The sequence below is a fragment of the Barbus barbus genome (genome assembly GCF_936440315.1).
Source record: "Barbus barbus genome assembly, chromosome: 34".
In the NCBI taxonomy this organism is placed as follows: Eukaryota; Metazoa; Chordata; class Actinopteri; order Cypriniformes; family Cyprinidae; genus Barbus; species Barbus barbus.
The window spans coordinates 15,104,515-15,126,188 of NC_136762.1; the positions used below are offsets into that span (position 1 = coordinate 15,104,515).

The 21,674-nt window shown below is 39.0% G+C and overlaps 1 protein-coding gene across 6 annotated transcripts; it reads right to left on the reverse strand.

Annotated features, from left to right (window-relative positions):
- Positions 1 to 421: 421 nt before the first annotated feature.
- Positions 422 to 21,074, reverse strand: LOC306853871 (ubiquitin-associated and SH3 domain-containing protein B-like). Of its 6 annotated transcripts, XM_079391535.1 has the most exons (16): positions 20,978 to 21,064; positions 20,645 to 20,794; positions 6,768 to 6,821; positions 6,330 to 6,383; positions 5,944 to 6,130; positions 5,662 to 5,860; positions 4,520 to 4,689; positions 4,193 to 4,401; positions 3,736 to 3,880; positions 3,502 to 3,622; positions 3,297 to 3,419; positions 3,115 to 3,207; positions 1,934 to 2,078; positions 1,745 to 1,851; positions 1,553 to 1,662; positions 428 to 1,476 (listed from the first exon to the last, which is right to left on the reverse strand). In XM_079391535.1, the coding sequence occupies exons 5-16, from the start codon at positions 5,944 to 5,946 to the stop codon at positions 1,339 to 1,341; spliced, it is 1,563 nt and encodes a 520-aa protein (XP_079247661.1). In that variant the 5' UTR covers positions 5,947 to 6,130; positions 6,330 to 6,383; positions 6,768 to 6,821; positions 20,645 to 20,794; positions 20,978 to 21,064; the 3' UTR covers positions 428 to 1,338. The 6 variants fall into 6 exon arrangements, with proteins under 6 accessions (XP_079247656.1, XP_079247661.1, XP_079247657.1 ...); XM_079391531.1 differs by lacking the exon at positions 6,768 to 6,821 and having other exon boundaries at positions 20,978 to 21,051; XM_079391533.1 differs by lacking the exon at positions 6,768 to 6,821 and having other exon boundaries at positions 4,193 to 4,368; positions 20,978 to 21,041.
- Positions 21,075 to 21,674: the final 600 nt, after the last annotated feature.

Sequence of the window (21,674 nt, forward strand, 5' to 3'; positions counted from 1 at the left end):
TACTGTGCGCCCTCACACAAACCCAACTTTACTTTTTCCCCATTCCTAAAAGTTCTAAGAAACAATATAATATCAAACAAAAGCAGATGCATAATGCACGCTCAAAAACATACCGACTTTTCCAATATTATTATTATTAGTCGAAGAATGTGACAAAAATAAGCCGTTGTCAATTTTAAAGTATGGAACTAGTTTGGAATATTCTTTTTTTTTTTAACAGCATGACAAATGATATTACATTATCTCTGATTGTGCTAAATGGAGCCATATTGTAATTTATCTAGTGAAATGTAAAGCCTTTATTAAATTGCTGTATATATGCATATGAAACTCAATCAATAGGCTAGTTTAAAAAATCTGGATATGCATAATAGGATATTGCAACCAAGATAAAAAATAATTTTCGTTTGACCAAGTGTTACTGTTAATTAATTTTTATTATTAAATCTGTCTCCTCCTCAACATCAAATATACCGATTGTCTGTCTGTTGCGACACATCATGTTACATTTTCACTGTGGACTGACAAATTGCTTATCGCTGGAAACTTACCCTGTTTTACCTGCTCATAACACTGGAAACGCCATAAAGCTTAAGCTCCTTCGCATCAAACAGGTTTCCCAAAGACTCCCCTTGTTTGCCATTGGTCGAAAAACCAAAGAGCCCCGCCCTAAACTCACGCCATTGGTTAAGCCATATTGCTGTGTCAGGGTTCATAAACAATAAAACAGTTAGCCACTACATCTACACTTCTCAGGAAAAAAAACAAAACAACAACCTATATTTGGCTTTTCATTCAGTTTGTCTGTGCACATTAATACAAAACTTTTTTTTAAAATATTTTTTATTTTAATAATTACACACTTCAGCTTTAATGTAAAGATATTACAAATACATTTTATATCCATTCAGCTATGCTAAAACAAATATTACACTTTATGCATTCAAGTTACATTTGCAAGAGAAATGATTAAGACATGATTGCCTTTAAGTTCTTTAACATCTCATTGCAAAATTGCACATATTTGCATGGCAGGAAGTGATCTTTAATCTTTACAATAAGTGCTGCATTATGCCACTGTGCATTTTGACTTTTTAAAAGTGATAGCCAACGCCCTGAGAAAGCCTTTTAAAGGCTCAGTAAACATTATCACAAATGTTCATTATTCAGTGCGGTGTCCTCTGTCCACCTGCAAACAAAAATTCTGCCACATCCCATATCTTATTTGCATAACTTAAACCTGGATGTGACCGATCTGTTTAAAAAAAAAGTTCTCAGTTTTGTGCTTCCAGTGCAGGTAACATTTCAGTCTCTTGAGGACAGACCCTGCAGATAAGCTCATTCTTGCTGTAAGGTCTCTCTCCAGCTGAAGCTGTGGTTGGGCCCGTGAGTTAAAGGAAGAATTGGTGGGTCCACTAGCTGCCAGACTCCTGACTCCCCCTGTTCCTCACAGGCACACAGACCCAGGTATGGAATCTGGACGGAAAGATCGGCTCCCATTAAGCATCATGTATAAAGATCAAATGTTTCAAGTAAAAAGGGTGAAACTAACCTTTCGGACTACTTGCACAAAATCCTTAGGATTCTGAGGAAAAAGGCCCTGGATCTGGCGAGTGCAGGCCTCCAAAGAAGAAGCATGTCCCACAAATAGAATATTTTTTCCTGATGTAAAAAAAAAAGAAAAAGAGGGTGTTAGTAAAGATCTGTGTGTCAAGTACTAAAAGCAATATTTTTAATCACTCACCCTTATTTTTGCAGTATGCCAAAATGTCTTTGGTCACCTGGTGACTGCGACTAATGTATGTGTCATACGCCTCCGAGATGGTTAGTTTGCTAATGGGGATGTGAGGTCTGCGGAAAGGCAACTGTCGATCAGGACTGAATTTGAAATGTAAATCGCTCCTACACTGTATATGAACAGTCCATCTGTTACCTGTATGTTGTGTCTACATTAAGGTTGGCTGCAGCAAGATCTGTGGGGGGTATCCAAGCAGGCAAAGATGTTCCTGACACCCATTTAGTCCACTCAAAAAGCCCAGGCTCCACTCGAATGCTTATTCTGCCATCTTGCTGCATTCCTAGAAAAAGTGCACATGACAATGGGGTTGGAGAGCATTTAAATATAACAATTGTAATGACAAGTAGACGAATATAGTGAACATGTAGATAAAGATGTACAGTAGAAAACCGTGTGCCATTTCTGAAGCAGCATAGAACTTTCTGGAAAATTCTAGTGTAATACAAGCATTGCATGGCCAGAATTATAATGTTAATCTACTCGTGGATAGAATAGAAGAAATTTACAGAAATAAATATCTTCCAGATTATATTTTATAAACAAGCTACTGTTTAAAAGTTTGGGGTTGGTTTCTTGTGCTCTCCATAGCTACATCTATTTCATAAAAAATACAGACTTAAACATTTTTTGTGAAATATTACAATTCAGTAATCATTTACAATTTAGTCTAGTGTTCTATTTTAATATATTTTAAAATGAAATTTATTCCTGTGATGGCAAATTTTTCAGAAATTTTTCTTCAGCCATTACTCCAGTCAAAAATCAATCTAAATTGCGGATTTGCAGCTCAATATTTTTATATATATATATATATATATATATATATATATATATATATATATATATATATATATATATATATATATATATATATATATATATATATATATATATATATATTTTTTTTTTTTTTTTTTATTACCAATTTTATTATAAAAACACTTGTGCTGCTTAATACTTTTGTGGAAACCAAGATTTTTTTCAGGATTCTTTGACAGCATTTTTACATTTTAAATTGTATAATTAAACATACATAATTTAATGCATCATTGCTGTATAAAAGTATTCTTTATTTTCTTTCAAAAATCTTGCTGTCTGAACAATTGTGTATTTATAATATCTTTATATTTTCACAATATAAAGTTGGTCTTTATACATGAAAATATAGCTGCCTTTAATATTTTAAGAATGGAGTCTATATGGCATCTAAAATATTTAAAACACCTGGTCTATAAGACATTTACATGCTCCTATTGGAATTTTCCAGTAAACATGTAGACCACTGCTGCCAACAGATTCTGGACTACAGTATGTACCTCTGAGGATTTCATGAGCTGTCTGGACACATCGGAGACTGGGTGAGCAGTACACAAAATCAATAGTGGTATTACTTTCCAGCATAGCCTCACCTGGAAATCAGACGGATGACATAAAAACAGCATGATAGACAATTCACTTGGTGAATTAATCTCAACATCATAACACTGAGCAGACATACCCACTATCTTAGCCTGTGTAGCGCCAACCACTGTGATAGGAGCATCCATTTCATAGTCCCTGTGTGCGCCACCCCAGGCAGGTAGTGCAGCAGGCATATTCAGGTTACTCCTCACGTACCTGCCTACAGTACAGGAAGACAAACTGAGCTTGTAAACTAATTGTACCATGTGAGCGAGGCACCATGATCCACCTGTTCAGATTACCTTTAGATTCAGAACACTGTGAGAGCCAGTGTTTCCCAAACACTACATCCATTCTTTCTCCATGCCGACATACAAACAAGGTCCTTTTAGGGCTCCGAGACTGGATGTTGGAGCGAAGCACCTATCATCAACAGCACAAAAATGCTTTAATAAATCAAATCATCTGTAACTGCACAAACCCAAAGTGAAAAGTGAAATGTTACTTTGATTGCTGTAATGTACAGTAACAGGCACCTGCATAGGTTGGCAAATAACACTCAAGATGGCAGATTCTCCCAACTTTGAGTTTTCAAAGCATCGAATGTTGAGCAGCCCATCCAATGATTTGCTCTCCTTGCAACCCTTTTCCGAAGGGGAAGTACAAAAGAAGCTGTGTGACCTGTTTATGGAGATAAACACACCCAATAGACACTTTACTATCCCATTAGGCCACAGGAGAGTATTTGTGAATGGAAGTAAAGCGATGCAACTGATGCTGGTAGGAAAACATGCCAAATGTGGTAGATCCGGATTAAAATTATACTACACACGTTTGTGAAGTAATAACGAATTCAAAAGAAGTACCTACTCAAAGAGCTGATGAGTACAATTTAGGTGAACCTTCCCTTGAATCCTAAGTATGTGCAAGTAATACTGATAAGTTGCACTGAGAACAATCAAACTTGCAAAGCAGATCATTTGGAGAACTTACCCATGGAAGACCCACGTGTCAGACTCATCAGCAGGGCTCACATAGTTCTCAGGCAGCAGGCCAGAGATGCCTGTACCCAGAGACGTGCCGTACACCCAGCCCTCACTAGTGCTAATCTGCTCCACTATAGACGTGAAGATAAAGTCTCCAGGCACCAGTTCCAGCTCATCGTCGTTCTGAGGAGTGTAGGGGTACATAACTCGCAAAGTCTGACAATGAAACAGAGGTAAGTCTGCATTAAAGTGCATTCCAGTGAACTAGCTAAACATTAAACTGAAAGAAAAATAAGACTAATAGAAGATTTAAAAGACATAAGGCTCAACTCACCTCGTGATTTGCAAATCGTATGTCTCGTGAGAAAAGGGCAGCGAGCCAATCACAACCCAGCTTGACTTCAATCCCTCTTGCCAACTTTTCCAAGACAGAATAATGATTGGTTGGGAAGTGATAGGCTAGAGTCAAATGAAGCTGCTTTTTATGGGGCTCCACATGAACATCTATGAAATAAATAGTGTCATGAGCATTCTCTGTTCAAATACACAGTATTTTGATCATTGAATAAGTATCACGGTAAAACAGTTAGAACACGGTTAAAACAGGGAAAAATGGAAAGGAAAAACATCTAGCAGGTTTGATTTACATCTTTTGATAAGTACAGATTTAAAGGGATAGTTCACGCAAAAATTTAAATTCTGTCACCATTTACTCACCCTTATGTCTTTCTTTTTTTCAGTAAAACAAAAAAGGTCAATCTATTTGCTGTATTTGCAATCCATGAATTGAAAGCATAGCCTATATACTGTATATAGTGTCCAGGGTATGTCAAGCTCCAAAAAGGACAAGTAAGCATCATAAAATAATAAAAAAGTAGTTCATACAATTGTTTGCTATATTATGTGCACTATATATATGTTTTCAGAAGCCACATGATAGCTTTGTGAGAGGAACAGAACAGTGTTATTTCAGTATTATTTATATACTATTATTATAATATGTATTAATATTTTATATTTATATTTTCAGCTTTCATTTGAATTTTATTAAAAATTGTATTAATGTTTGTCATTTAAAAAAATATTTCTATTAAGCTTCAATTAAGCTATCAGTTTTAGTAATTTTAGTACTTAAACTTAGTTGCAAAGGCAATATTTATATATTTTTTTAGGTTGTTTGATCATTTAATTAAGTGAAAACTATTTTCAATTGTTTTAGTTAATAGTAACAACACAGAACAGACTAAGAGTCATTATTTGCTGATAGTTTTAGTTTTGTAAATACCTTGTTTTCATTATACTGAAAAAAAAAAAAAGCGTCTTGGAAACTTGATACATTTTTTCATTTGTGTTCCACGGAAAGTCATATGGATAATGAACGCCATGAGGATGAGTAATGAGCTGATTAGAGAAAAATTAAACGAGAGCACTATGCAGGCACCATCTGTGACAAATGCTCTGATCACGCCTCCCCACCAGCTTTAGCAGCAGCCTCCACCGCAAAGTCAGCCGCAAACTTCTTCAGCGTCTCAGCCACCTGCTCCTCCACAAAGAGGCCTATGAAGTTGGTGGAGGTGTAGAGCTCCAGGGGCAGAGGGCTGGGGAAGCATCCTCTCCATTGATTCACTGCAGACTGCAGAGCTTCACACAGAGCCACTAGTTTATTGTCTGGACACTACAAACACATAAAATGAAGAAATTTAAAATTACACAACATAAGACTAATACATCAAGATTAAAATAGAAACTGTGACTCACCATAAAGAACTGGCAGAGTGTGATGTGTGGGAATATGTTGTGAGCTTTGTTTTTTCCACAAGTCAAGCGAGACTGCTGCCAGAAATGAGAGAGCTGGTTTTGTAAGGGCCCACTTGGGCGAAGATACAGCACATACTCTCTGGGTAAAGGGTCATCCAGGAAAGGGTCATCCAAATGAGAGAAAAGCCTATGGAGATACATGCACATGATCATGAACGCTACAGCACAGCTAAACCAGCAAATAAAGCCTGTGTAATTGTAATGGTCAACAAGAATTGCTTTTTTTTTGCATAGAAAAACTGTACTGACTCATATGAACAACTAGAGGGTGGTACTATTCATCAAGAAAAGCCAGCTCAAGCAGGGTAAGTGTAGGAAAAGCTCACCAGTCACATGCAAGCTGCACACTTCTGCCTCCAGTTGATGCCAGAGCTTTCAATCTGTAAAGAGAGCATATTTTTAGAATTATCAGCATCTACAAGTGAGGATCATTCATTCTGCATCCAAAATCAAAGAATGATATAGGAATATAGTTAGACCATTTATAAAATCTGGACTGTACTTTGGTGCCCTGCCTTTATTTAAAGAAAGAAATAATTTTTATTCAATTATTTATTACATTATTTATTAATTCCCACCTTTCATGCCAGTGTGCTAAAGCCATGTTTTATTATTTATTTATTTTTGTTTTGAAAATGCAATATTTTTGCATTTCATTTAAGAAAAAATACACTTTTACAAACATAAAATACATTATATATATATATATATTCTATTCTATTCTATTAATTATATTATTTGGTCTACATGAATACTTTTCATACCATTAATGTAGCATTGCTGAAACCATGCCTGGGATTTTTAGTTTCTTGCATGATCTGGAAGAAGATTTAATAAATTATTTAATGCATTTTATTATATTTAATGCAATGTTGGCCACTGGTACTTCATACATGTTTATATGTAAATTCATAATTACTTCTATTGTCTTTGTTAGTCAACGCATCAAATTTAGTGTGTACTTCTTTAAAGTACTTATTAAAACATTTAATTTGACATTTATTACAACGTGCACCTTTTTGAAATGTGCATTAAGAAACTGACATAAAAGTATATTCTCTTAAAGTGCACTTATTTTGTCTTTTATTTCAAGTACAGTTTTTAAAAAGTTTTTTTTATTACAATAAAAGTACAATTTCAATACATTTAAGCACACTTTTTTTCACAGCTGTGTGATTATCGAGAACAGATAAATGGGGGGGGGGGGGGGGGGGTACCCATGTGGTTACCATAAATGATCTGTAGTTAACTAAAATGCACTAAAAGTTTATTGTTAAATTTAATGCTAAGACAATGCTTCACTGTGTGGAACCACTGCAAGCAAGTTCATTAAGCATATTGTACAGTGCAGGCCTGAGAGAGCATACGAAGACAACATGTTTGAATTCTATGAGCGCTTGCATAAGAGCCAAGGTATGCTAATATTTTCCGGTGGACTGTGTGTCATTTTTGAATCTAATATGCTATGCGCTCTCACTTTGACTCCATGAGGTCTGTGACAGCGGAAAACGTGTAAAATGAGATGAGATTATATTTTTATGATTTCTAACATATGAGCCAGAGAAGAAGCTGCGTGAGAGAGGTGATTTTCACACTTCTCTCGCACATCAGTGTCTCATACACACTGCGGTTGCTTCTTGAAGTAAGAATACAGTTTTTTAGGATGAACTTTAAATAGAAAAGGTTTCAGTAATACAGCCTGGGTCATATTTTCCTTGATCTTGCACAGTTCTGTTAATGGTTTTTGAAGATATACATATCTCCTTCATTTGACTTGCCTCTATCAGGTGACATATGCCAAATTATTATTTGGACACAACATTTGATATAAACAACAAAAGATATGGGATGCATTTCTGTCTTAATTTTAAAACTTAAGAAAACTATGCACTACAAAATAGTTGGACTTTTCAAAATTTTTGGAATACGTTTTATAGGAAAATACTATTTCAGGCTTTCTACTCCGAAATTGTCTCTTTACTTGCCATTTCTTTGTAATTATGTGCAAAATTTACTAGCAATGTTTGAGTGAAAACTGTTTCTACACCAGATTATTATTTATTTTGCAATATTACAGCATGACCTGGCTCATCACCTTTATTTTCTCCCTGTTTAAATATGGCAATGGATTTAATAAACCAGGATGTTTCATCTGGCAGACATTTAAATTGACATTTTTACTTTTAAACAATATTGTAATATGCATAACTGCATTATTTTCCATAAAAAAGGAAACAAACAAAAAACAAATATGCTTTTAAATCAAGATATATATATAAAAAAAAGAACAACTGCCCACACACTCACAATCTGTCTTTAGGCGCCTTTGTATGTCAAAGGACTTAATAAACCAGGAAATTTAATGTGGCAGACATTTAAATGGACATTCTTACATTTAAGCAATATTGCAATGTGCATATAAAAAAGTTGTGCTATCGTAAATATTTAGTTCTCATCTAAAATTCATGTTCCTCATTTAACTGCCTCATGAATAATAATATGTGTAACCTGTAAGTCATGAAAATTTTGCAAGTATGATAAAGAATACCCTAATTTCCATTTTCAGAAAGCCTGAAACTTGACCAAACTTGTGACCAATATAACCGTCCCACTGAACAAAAATACACTGTGAAATGTTTTCTGTTCTGAAAGCTCAACCAAATGAGACAATGACTGTGGGATTGTAGCGTGTATTAGTGTTTCAGCCTGTGTGAACAGGTCCTCACATAAGACCTCACAGAGCCTCTTTTCAACTATTACCACTGAAGCGAAACCCCAGGGTATACCAGGATTCCCCCTGAGCTCTGCTCTGCAGCTACCACAAACAGGAAATAGTTCACCAAAGGCCACGGCCAGTTTGTATGTTTACTTGATGTCAACCTGATCTCTTAGAATAAAGAATTGAGTTAACAACATTGTAGAAAGCAGAAGCAAGGATAGGGTTCACCAGATATGATCGACGACAGGGAAAGGCAAATGAGAGTTAAAAACAGACTTCATGTGGCAGCTTGAACTATTTTTTTCTAAGATAAAGCACAGACCAGCAAAAACATTTTATCTTTGTTTCATAGTAGTGAAGGTCTCAAATTAAATCCGTGATAGGTTTTTGCAATGTGTCTATTGAAAAATTGATTACATTACAGCTTTAAGTATGAGAGAGGCGCATTGCAAATAAAATGTATTACTACTGCTAGTTATTATTATTATTAATTACTGTGGATTCATTAACAGCGGTCAACACGTGACATATCTGAACATAAATAAATAACCAGATATTAAAAAAAACTGATGATCTAACAAAGAGTTTATGAAAATACAAACATTGAAATGTATCGAAACATTTGAAATTTCTATGATCGCTCAACAACATGCAAATTATGAGCATGACATATAATAATGATTTTTTTAAACAAAATATAGAATTGAGCTTTACCATCCACAAGAAAGAGTACTGCCTAAATATTGTATTAGCCAGATTTTCAGGTGAATATGTGCAAAAATATCAGAGTTTGATTGGGCTCATGGTCTTTCACAACAACAACAAAAGACAAAAAGCATTCTGTCCTCTTTAATTTTTGATAGTTTTTTTCTGCTATTTTAAATATATAATATTACTGATATACTATTGTTAGAGGCATGTTATTTTTGCATTTAACATGCTTTTTTCCCGTTTTATCAAAACAGACCTGCACTTTTTCATAAATAGTAAAAGCTGCCCAGATCAAGTCATGTTACTACTGTATACTTCTTACAGTAAAAATGACCCTAAATGTCCTGTAAAATGACTAGCATACTATTATTTGCTAATATTTGAGTAATATTTTCCTTTCAAAAAAAACAAATGTGCATTTTAAATCAAGAAGAAAAAAAAAACGCCCACACACCACACTCACAACATGTCATGTCTTCAGATGCCTTTTTACAAGCTATTTCCAATTTACCCTGAACTACTCATATACAATTTGATGAAGGTGCAGTGGGGTGATTCTTTACAATTTCCGGTGACACGTACAATATTGAGTCAAATATGACTGGAAATATAAATCTGTGATCAGCAAGTCCTCCACCTATATATGGCTCAATGAATTTACACATCTACATCCACGTGTTTCATGAGTAAAAATATAGATGTAAAATGGAGAAGTGATTTAGTTATTATATTTCTAAAAGCATTTCATATTTTGACCATTTAGTACTACTGCTTTTCTGCCACAGCTCACTAACAAGAGCAACATCTTTGTGGGGTATTAGTGATACACAGTATGACAAGATTTAAATATTTTGTGGATATTCATACCATGACTTGCAACAGCAACCAGCTGCCGGATTATTTTTACAGGTCTCAACAATTAAGATTAGTCAATTTTATTATTCAGTTTTTTTATTTATTCAATTCTATTTTTGTCGTTATTTAACGATGCATCTAACTGTTTTTTATAAATCACTCCAGAAAATCTCAACAAAGTGTCTTTTCATTATCGTCCAGCTGACCAAACAGGCATGAACACACCTTTAACTCGGCTCTTTGGGGAGATCCCACAGCTCAGAGCTCTGCATCCTTAAGTTTCCCGTTTACAGACCTTCCGTTTAACCTGAATCTTTGCCAAGACTCTCAAGAGAGTCATTTCAATCCAAAACAACACTTCCAACAACTAGTTTTACAGACAGATGCTCCAATGTCTACAGTGAATTTAAAAGATTTACTACTGCAGTATTGCAGTAAATTGATTAAAATATATGATAAAAGTTATCAATGCACCTAAACAGTAATATATTTAAGAAGTTAGGGATCACTAAGAATTTTTTTAAAGAAATTAATAACTTTATTCAGCAAGGATGCATTAAATTAATAAAGAGTGTGAGTAAAGACATTATGCTACAAAAGATTTCTATTACAAATAAATGCTGAAAAATAAAATAAAATTTTGTTTAAAAAAACTAAATAAAATTGAGCTTTTTATGAAAAACGTATCAGTTTTCACAAAAAAATCTTTCTTGAACAGCAAATCTGTATATTAGAGCGATTTCTAGAGGATCATTTGAGTAACAACTGCTGGAAATTCAGCTTTGCATAAAATAAACAAATTACATTTAAAGGGGTAATGAATTGAGAAACTAAAATTACCTTGATCTTTTGAAATATAAGAGGTCATTGTGCTATAAAAACATCCTGTAACTTTCAGAAATCAAAACCTGTTAGTCTAAAAACAGCTTATATTGAAGATAGTCTGACAATACGACAGTTTTGAAATGTTCTACTCTATGATGTAATAGTATAGCTAAGCACCGCCTCCGCAGAGGAATATCAACGCCTGCTTCCTCATCGCTGCCTGTTTAGCCCCGCCCACGTATTTTAAATAACAAGAGGTGAACGCAGGTCTACACGGAAACCAAACGATAAAGATGGCTCCTGAGACAACAAGACACTGTGCAGTGCCAAGCTGTGGAAATGCAGTCTTTGCATTGCTGTACTTCTGATCCCAACATTAGGAAAGAGTGGATGAACTTTATTTTTAATGAAGTTCCAGACCGCGTCAGTAAAAACTTGGTCCTTTGTTCACTAATTTTACTATGGAAGTAAAGGATTTACAAACAAAGCACAGTTCAATGTGGGATTTTCAGAAAGATTGTAACTTAAAGATGATGTTGTGCTGACTATATTGGATCCAACAGTAACGTCACAACACACAAGTGTGAGTAACTGTTTTTATTACATGATCACTATTGCTTTGTCTGTTATTATAGATCATTTGATATGAGTATTTTGTGGAGCAAAGGGTGGAGTTGTATCCTTGTGTGTCTTCCAGAGCTTGAGTGTGAGCAGGAGGGTGGAAGGACACCCGCATTTGGACACATGGCTCTCATTCTGGCAACCGCACAACCGCCACAGATGGTGGACAAATGAGAGAACACACACTGATACAGGCCCCTTATAAACAGTGGAGGAGTGGAAGAGTAGACTGACTGTATAACAACTGCCTTTGTGTATCCCACTCTTGTGCCTGTGTCTGTTTTTTTCAGCGGTGAAGGAGGTTTGCTCTCTACTGATGCTCGCGTGCTGGCCTACATCTGTTTCCTTTATCCCAGCAGCCACTGAGGGAGCTGAGCCAAAGAGGAAAAAGAAAAAGATACGATTGATCTCACTGACGCCCAGCAAGAGCAACAAATAGACGCTATCCCTAACCCCCAAGGCCCACAAGTACCAGCTGCCATCCCTGCCACATGGGGGGACCGACGAAGAGAAGAGTGCACAGCTGTCCATCCCAAAATATGGCCAGCCAACACCTGCAGGCCTGTCAGCAAATGTAGCCAACTGTGTGGCTATAATGATGGCCCACTTGTTTCCACAGAACATGAAATGCATCCTCGCAGGCTGCGAGGGACATAATGTGGCCTTTTAATACGGAAGATGATCAGGATCTGTGTATTCATGCACTGGGAGGTCATGGTCGCTATCTCATCTCATGCGTTGCGTGTCATATTTCAGGAAGGAAGCTGATAACATTTACACAGTGTGACCGACCCTGAGACAAAACCACGATGATGCAGCGTTATTATATGCACAGACTGATTACTAGTAAATGCTACCTTATGACAAGACAGTAACGGTGATATATGGATGAGCAACAGAATAACAAGAAAGACTGGTTAGTGTAAACAGACTTAACGGTTTAACCAAGAATTTAAAATCGGTTTCAAACCTGTATGAAGACAAAAATATTTTTTTAATGTAATTAAAGTAAGAGAGAACTAGAGCTGTCAAGCTCCAAAATGGAAAAAAGAAACGCACCATAAAATGATCATAAAAGTGGTTCAAATGACTCGTACACTACAAATTTATGCGGTTATTCACTTGACATCCACCTTAACTTGAACCACCATGAAATTGGTGAGTTCATGAGAGACGTTGGGGGAGAAGTTGATCAATTTATGAATGAATAATACTTTTGTAAATAATCTGAAGCAGTTCATAAGAACTAGTCTGAATGACTCCACTGATTAATATGATTCTATGGACTGGAATGATTCTACTTATTGAAATGATTCTCCTGTTAAGTATGATTTTAATGGCCGGATTGATTCTACTGATCAAAATGATACTGATTTTAATGATTCTAATGATAGGAATTATGATGATTGGAACAATTCTACTGATCTGAATGATTGGAATCATAATGATTATATGATGATCAAAGTGGTACTGAATGGAATAATTCTACTGATCAGAACGATTCTAATGAATAGAATGATGCTCATCAGAATGATTCAGTAAATAATTACTTAAATTTCAATATATTTGTCACACAAAATTATATTTACTTTTTTTTGGTTGCTTTTTGTCATTTTGGAGCTTGATATTTCCAGTCCTTATTCAATGTCATTATATCGACAAGAGTGATTTTATTCAAAAAAATAAAAAATAAAAATCTAATTTTGTTTTCCACTGAGTAAAAAAATCCTACAGGTTTGGAACAGCATGAGGCTGAACAAAGGATTACAGAATTTTCAGTTTTCATCAATCTTTACAAAAAAAACAACTGCATAGTCTTGGGTTTTCTCATTTACTTGCCAAAATAAGAATGGAAAAAAACACCTTGTGACTTACAAATCATTCATGCTTTAATGAGCACAGATGTTCCTCCTCGCATGTCACAGGACACATTTACCCTCATTACATTGAATGGATCAGTATGATGGCTTTCGTATATCAGTTGGTTCAGTCAGGTAGGGGTGTTGATATGGGGGTCGCAGAGTTTGCAAGGCATATGGACCCATCTGCATGCTAAGGGGGCCAAACTTTCAAATTATTATTATTAAGGGCCAAGCCCGAAGGGCTGTAGCCCCTATTGTATCTGTACGTTTTATTATTATTATTATTTTTGGCCCATGGGAGTCTATGGCAGCTCTATGAAGGGAACATAGGAAAATTATGAAAATTTTACAGTACATTACAGTAGCGGCCATTTTGAAAAGTACAGTATTCTGTCGTGTCACTACAAATCCTTCAAAATTAATCCAATTCTTCCCAGAATTGGCTCAGATTATCTTTGGACTGAGCTGAACAGAAATGACTAAACAGATTTTTTCTATTTATCTTTGTTCAAAAGTTATGATGTTGAGAACTTAATGAGGTCGACCCAAAATTGGTTCAGAGGCTGTATCTCTGCCAAACTTTGATCAATCGAAATGAAACTTGGTACGCTTCATCAACACCATGATCTGAGGGTCCATGCCAACGTTGGGAACAGCTCCACCTATGGGTCGTGAGATACCAAAAATTCACTTTTTCGCTTATAACTTTTGAACAGTCAGTCAGAAAATTACAATCTTTGTGTCTATGGATTCCTTGGGTCATGTCGAATCAGAGGATGTCAATGTCAAGCCAGGATTGGCTGAACCACGTGTCCGCCATTTTGAAATTTGTCATAAATTGCAATATCTTTTGAACCATTTGACACACAGGGCAGATACTTGGAAGTCTGGTGGCGTGGGCATCTCGTTCCCCTAGCGTTTTCGACGCAGCTCGAGTGCCTGGAAGCGAACGTCTCAGGTTACGTATGTAACCCTGGTTCCCTGAAGGGAACGAGACGCTGCGTCTCTAGACCATACTTCCAGCATCCCTGCCGGCGGTTGCTTCATTCCTAGAAGCTGATGCCGGTTCCACCGCACATGCTTTTATGCTTCCTGGTCGATTACGTCACCCGCCTGTGACGTCTCGCCCTTCCAATGGACAGATTACACATGTATTCAGAGCGCGGTCACGCTGAAGGCGTTCCCCTAGCTTTTTCGACGCAGCGTCTCATTCCCTTCAGGGAACCAGGGTTACTTACGTAACCTGAGACGTTCGCTTCCAGGCACTCGAGCTGCGTCGAAAACGCTAGGGGAACGAGATGCCCACGCCACCAGACTTCCAAGTATCTGCCCTGTGTGTATCCCTCAGGAGCACAGCGAGGGTGAGAGAAAAAAGGCCACGAGTGGCTAAAGTGGTCGGGCCTGCGTCCCAAAGGCCAACTTCTGAGAAGTAAGTCTTGATCCCCAAGAAGGGGGACAGCAGAGGACTCGAGGCTATGGAATAGCATCCTGATCCATCACATAGCATAAGCTCTCTGGCCGGAGGAAACATGTAACTAGGGGGTGCTTACCCACTGAGAGGCCACCGAGAAGGGCGTGGTAGGCCGATAAGGCCGCCAAGTAAACCTTCAGGGTGGAGTGGGTTACCCCTGCGGAGAAACAGGCCTGCAGGAACTCCAGCAGTGTACCAATCGGGCAGTTAACTGGGTCGAGGTGGCGGTCTCCGCACCATGAAGTGACAAGTTTCCTTGTAGAGGGAGCTCTGGATTGGAGGATGGTCTAAGCAACCTCGGTTGAGAGACCGGAAGCTATGAGCTGTGCCTCCTCAGAGGTCACACCCACAGCTTCCACAGCTCTGGGCGAGGGTGGACAATAGTGCCCCCCGCCTGTGAGAGGAGATCTCTCCTGACAGGAATCTCGCATGGAGAGCCGTTGAGGAGAGATGTCTGCTCTCTGGCCGGAGGCTTCAGCCTCTGGAGGAAACATGTAACTAGGGGGTGCCTACCCACTAAGAGGCCACCGAGAAGGGCGTGGTAGGCCGATAAAGTCACCACGTAAACCCTCAGGGTGGAGTGGGTTACCCCTGCGGAGAAACGGGCCTGCAGGAACTCCAGCATTGTACCAATTGGTCAGTTAACTGGGTCGAGGTGGCGGTCTCCGCACCATGAAGCGTACAGTTTCCTCATAGAGGGAGCTCTGGATTGGAGATCGAAGGAGGAGAGATTGGATTGGAGGAGAGAAATCAGGTCCGAGAACCATACTCGGACCGGCCAGAACGGTGCTACCAGTAGTAGACTGACCTCGTCCCGGTGCACTCTCGCCAGAACTCCCGGGAGCAGAGCGATCAGACGAAGCCTCGGCCATATCTGTACCATAGCATTCAGTCCCAGTGGAGCTGGACGACCCCGGGCCTCAGCCCCTGCCTCGACTAGGAGCTCCCAGACAAGAACTCCTGAGACAAGAACCAAGGACGTCTCCACATGTCTAAGGCACGTAGGCATCGCCGCGTGACCTTGAATGCGAAGTGGGTTTCCCCTTGGGGAGAATCCTTTGGTTCTGAGCCACCACTGTAGGGGTCTCATGTACAGCAGGCCAAAAAATATCACGTTGGACACAGCTGTCATCAGACCCAGCAGTTTTTGAAACTGCTTGACAGTGAGTGATCAGCCTTCTTTCACGCTCTTGACTGAGGTGAGGATCGACTCAATCTGAGCAGGGAACATGCGTGCCTGCATCATGGTCGGATCCCACACCACGCCTAGATAAGTGGTTCTCTGTACTGGAGAAAGCACACTTTTCTTGCCGTTCAGTCTTAACCCCAGCTCTTTCAAGTGCGTGAGAACGACACCTCGATGTCGAATCACCAGCTGCTCCGATTGAGCTAGAATCAACCAAACGTTTATGTAAAAGTGCGGGGTGAGAGTGCAAGGCCAACGGGAAGAACCCGATATTGGTAAGCTTTGCCCCCAAAAGCAAACCTCAGGGACTTCCTGTGAGTGGGAAGGATGGAGTCGTGGAAGTATGCATCTTTTAGATCTATCGTGACAAACCAGTCCTCGGACTTAATCTGAGACACGACCTGTTTGAGTGTAAGCATCCTGAACTTCAGTCGCATGACTGAGCGGTTCAATGGACGCAGATCTAAAATGGGATGCAACCCTCCATCCTTCTTTGGAACAATGAAGTACCGGCTGTAGAACCCGGACTCTCTTTCATGAGGAGGGACCACCTCGATGGCCTCCTTCCTCAAGAGAGTGTCTACTTCCTGTTCCATGACCAGAGCCTCCTCGGGGCCCACCAACGTGGGAATCACCCCATTGAAAGGAGGTGGCGGAGCGTCGAACTGAATATGATAGCCTTTCTCTACAGTACGCAGGACCCACTTAGACACATTTGGCAGTAGTTTCCACGCTACCAGATGGTCTACTAAGGGAACCAGTCTCTTGAGACTGGCCTCTGATGTACTCAGAGCTGCTGGCTGGGTGTTCTGAAGCGGAGGACTGGCAGGAGACGGCCGAACCAGGAGCTCTAGAGACCCCCGCAGGGGTGGCAAGCTTCTCAGCTCCGCTACACTTCGGGGCGGAAATAACTGAGAGAAGCGCTCGCTGGAGCCAGCTGCGCCCTGGTACTCTGGCAGGGTTGGCAGACTGGTCTCCCGAGGGCACTGGGGGGAGACGGACACCGTATAATGAGGTTTAACCTGCTCGTCCCCAGAGGGACCTGCCCTCATAAGTCATGGGCCATAGCATCAGGAATGCTTCAGCTGAAGCCTCCTATTGAAACGACGGTCCTCAGACCCGCATCATTCCTAGGAAGATCAGGCTGATAGAACCAGAACCTGCAAGGCAGGACCCAATGAGACACGCTTGGCATGGGCTCCCACATCGCCAAGTGCCTACTGAGGGAACCAGTCTCTTGAGATTGGCCTCTGGTGTACCTAGAGCTGATAGCTCGGTGCCCTGAAGCAGAGGACCGGCAGGAGACGGCCGAACCAGGAGCTCTAGAGACCCCCGCAGGGGTGGCGAGCTTGTCAGCTCCGCTACGTTTCCAGGCGGAAGTAACTGAGAGAAGCGCTCACTGGAGACCGCTGCGCCCTGGAACACTGGCAGGGTTGGCAGACCAATCTCCTGAGGGCACTGAGGAGAGACGGGCACCGTGTAATGTGATGTACGCCGCTCTTTCCCAGAGAGGCCGGCCCTCAGAAGTCCTGGGTCATAAGCAGCAGGACGTTTTAGCCAAAGACTATCCAGCGAGAATGACGGTCTGCAGAACCGCCTTCTGCTAGAAGCCTTGCTAGGAGCGCAACTCTGACTCCAGTATTATGGGGAGTACAAGAAGTGATGCTCCCTAAATGAGGATCTGGAACACGGTTGGGGCTGCTCCGCCCAGCAGCCCCTGCTGATCAGCTCAACCTCCTCAGAGGAAGAGAGGTAAAGCATCGTGCTCTCACTTGAGAACTGTCCCAAGAGGCTCCTATACACACATATATGTATATGTATACATATCTACACATCTAACTTCTCCTAGTTAGATGAAATACATCATTTAATTTCTCAAAATTAAATGCAGAAAGACAACCAGACGAGCAAATACGGTCTGATATTTAAAAGGATTCATAATAAGAATGAGAATGACGTAATGCACGTGTCGCCTCGGCAACGCACGCTGCAACAGCGAGCTCTCACTCAAAGGGGGAAGAACCGCACCGTGGGCTTCCAGCCCCGAGCGAGAGTGCTAGATCTGGGGAATGCAGGTGGAGATAAAACCCGTCTCCAACCCGTCCGCCAGATCCATGTTGCAATCCCCGCGATCTCATTCGCCGCAGTGCCTCAGCAGTGGCGGACCGGAACCGCGAGATCGTACGGCGGGGAGAAGCACAATCAGCCCCTAATCTTTAGAGCTGACAGCGCGAATATAATGATGTCGTCATTCATAATATGCTTGTGCAAACACTGCAGCTTTACAAAGCTCATCGATGTCCTACACGTCCACCTCCTCAGAGGAAGTCAGGCGGAGCGTCGAGCCCTCTCTCTGGGGGGAAGAAACCATGGGGCGGGCTTCCGAACACAGAGAGCAGACGCTGGATCTGATGGGAAAGGAAGAATATAGGGGCTCGTCCGTCTTCATTCCCTCCACCAGATCCATGTGCGATTCCCATGAGCGCAGCCGCCGCGCCGCCCTTTTTTTTTTTTCCTTTTTCTTCTGCAAAAGCGGGACCGGCACCATGAGGAACGCTAGTGAAAGCTCATTCCTCAAAGAGAGCCGTCCGAGAGCAAGCAGACGCAGTGACAAACGGTCACAAAGTGGGTAGTCAGCTCCTTCGAGATTTACAAATTGTGCATTTACAAATTGATGTTTTATATTCATTTAATTAAAAATGTATTTTACATTTCAGAATATAAAGCAATGTTAATTCAGCTCCTAATCTGTCATATATGTAAAACAAAAAGCACCAATAATAATACCGTTAAAGTACTGGATCGATAAGCAGTATCGTGGTTTGTTAGCAATGCAACAGTCATGGGTTTGATCCCAGGAAACATATGTACTGACAAATAAAAGTGGATAACTTGGATATGCTCTAAACTGATTTGAGTAAAAACATCTGCCAAATGCAGAAATGTGAAATGATTATTTGTAAGTTGGTTTATTGTTATCACTAGGGGTCAAGCAACAAAAGCTACAGTAGTGACATTGTTGTATTTAAGCTCGGAACCCTTAGACAGGCTTGGCCCCGGAATCCCTGCTTGCAGCTAAATTTATTATTATTATTTTAATTTATTTAAATATTATTGTAATTACATATCTTCTATACACAAACATGTTTTAACCATTAATAGTGTTGTAAAATAAAATTACAATTTGTAATTTATAGAAATGATTAATGAAAGTGAACTTCCTTTATTGTAACTTAAAAATACAACCAGTGACGTTAATGACACAAAGATGAACATGATGTATAACAAGCACTTACAAATTGAGTATATCAAAATCAGAATAAACATGATATTGGTTGTGATGCTTCCAGTAATGGAAAATTAAATGATTACAACAATTTATTTATTTTTAGTGCCTTATGAAATGTAATAATAAAAAAAAAAAATAGGCCAACATGAAAATTAAGGGGGCCACCAGGGCAACTGATAAGTCTGAAAGATCTTAACTATGAAAGAGTCTTTCACAGGAAATCAGGGCAGTTCACTGTCATTATGTGGGTCAATACATCCATAAAGGAGACAAAGGAAAAGCATATTAATAACTCCTATGACTATATGACTACACTTGACACAGTCAATACAAAAGCATAGGTGCCTTTACATACAATATTTATATTTATTTTAATTGCCCGAGGGCATACTGAAGACTGACATAATACACTATTTGGCAGTTCATAGCCTAAATAAGACATACATTTTACAAAGCATCTGACAAAAAAAAAAAATATATATATATATATATATATATATATATATATATATATATATATATATATATATATATATATATATATATATATTTTTTTTTTTTTTTTTTTTTTTTTTTTCATATTTTATTACTTTTTTGGTTTTACTTAGATTTCATTCACATTCTTTCTCTCTCTCTAATTTTATATTTGTAATTATACATTTTGATTTTCTTTTTACATGTATAGGCTAATATATATTTCAGATATGCTAAGACAATGGCAAATGACATCACTGATTTAGACATAATCCTCTAGTTTACATCTCTCTGTGGGTTTTTTGACACAATTACCAAAAATAGCTTGCAGACTTTCTCTTGTAAGATGCTGAATATGGCTGCAAAAGCACGTCAGTGTTCTGAATGACAAACAATTAAAAGTATTTCTTGAACAAACCACATATTTGCAGTGCAGGATAATCACTGTTGGCAGATTCTGACTTTATTACGACTTGAAATCTAAGTAGTTCACTTCACCTCAATGACAATTAGGCTCAATAACGTGTTGAGACACCCTACAGATAAACCCTGAGGAACGAAACATTTTCTTCATTTATATAATGAATATTTTAAGAACGTAATTATATATGATAAATATGGCACTTACGCTCTCTGCTGAGGAAATCCCATCGAAAGCAGCACGTCCAGATTGGATCCATGTTTGACAGAGACGCAACTGTTCTGTCTCAGTCTGCGCGGAATAATCTTTGAGTAAAGATCCTCTTTTGCTGCCATCCTTCAGTCCCATCAAAGGATACTGACGACAGTCGAAGACCACACATCCACATCTGCTTATTTAGCGATTTACACTATGACTACAAGCATAATCGTCCCTCCTCCTGACAGCGGCAGCGTATGTTTGTATACAGTAGTTATACAGTAGATGAACGAGCTACAGATAATGGCTGTGTTTCAAAAACCTATTGAGCTGTCTACTTACCATACAACATTTTGGACACCATTGGCGGGTTTCAAGTCAGGATACGGCAGCACATTTGAGCAACGAGCCTGTATGCCCAAAAATGCTGTCTAAGTAGGCAGGTCACGAGGTTTTGAGACACAGCCCAAGTAATATGAGTGTCAAAGGCTGATAACTAGCAGACCTGTTTACTCGTTATGCTTGACACTAACCTGCTTTAATTAGCCTAATGTACCTAAAAGTCTAAAGCTGTAAAGTAAAAGTAATTGAGCAAAATAAATACACGTATACCATTGCTTTTATAGTATTGTAGCCTATTTCAATAGCTACTAATGTAAAGTGAGTCAAAGGATTTATTTGATTCATTATCATATTGACATAAATATGACAAAATTGGTAGTGTTGACTAATAATATATAGATTTAATTAAATAACTCCATTCGCAATCACGTCTACTGGAGTAAACACTTTCAGCTCTGCACAGAAATGTCTATATGACACAAGAACAGGATGGGTGTGAAAGGCTACCAATGCAAAGTCATTTGTTTCTTATTTCTATCTGAAACAATTGGGGCCCCACCTTCTGTTAAACAATGACCTGTGATAAATGAGTCTGAAATTGGAAAACAGTGGCGAGTTCAAAACTAAAGACAAACTTAAAAGGAATAGTTCTCCCAGAAATGAAAAGTCTGTCATCATTTACTTACCCTCAAGTCAT

Bases quoted from the DNA above. Each gene is read 5' to 3' on its own strand.
- LOC306853871 (XM_079391530.1), bottom strand. From the start codon at position 20,772: ATGGCAGCAAAAGAGGATCTTTACTCAAAGATTATTCCGCGCAGACTG. The intron at 1,852-1,933 runs GTAACAGATGGA...GCCTTTCCGCAG, and splicing joins AATGTAGACACAACATACAG to ACCTCACATCCCCATTAGCA. The intron at 1,477-1,552 runs GTTAGTTTCACC...CTTTCCGTCCAG, and splicing joins TTGTGCAAGTAGTCCGAAAG to ATTCCATACCTGGGTCTGTG.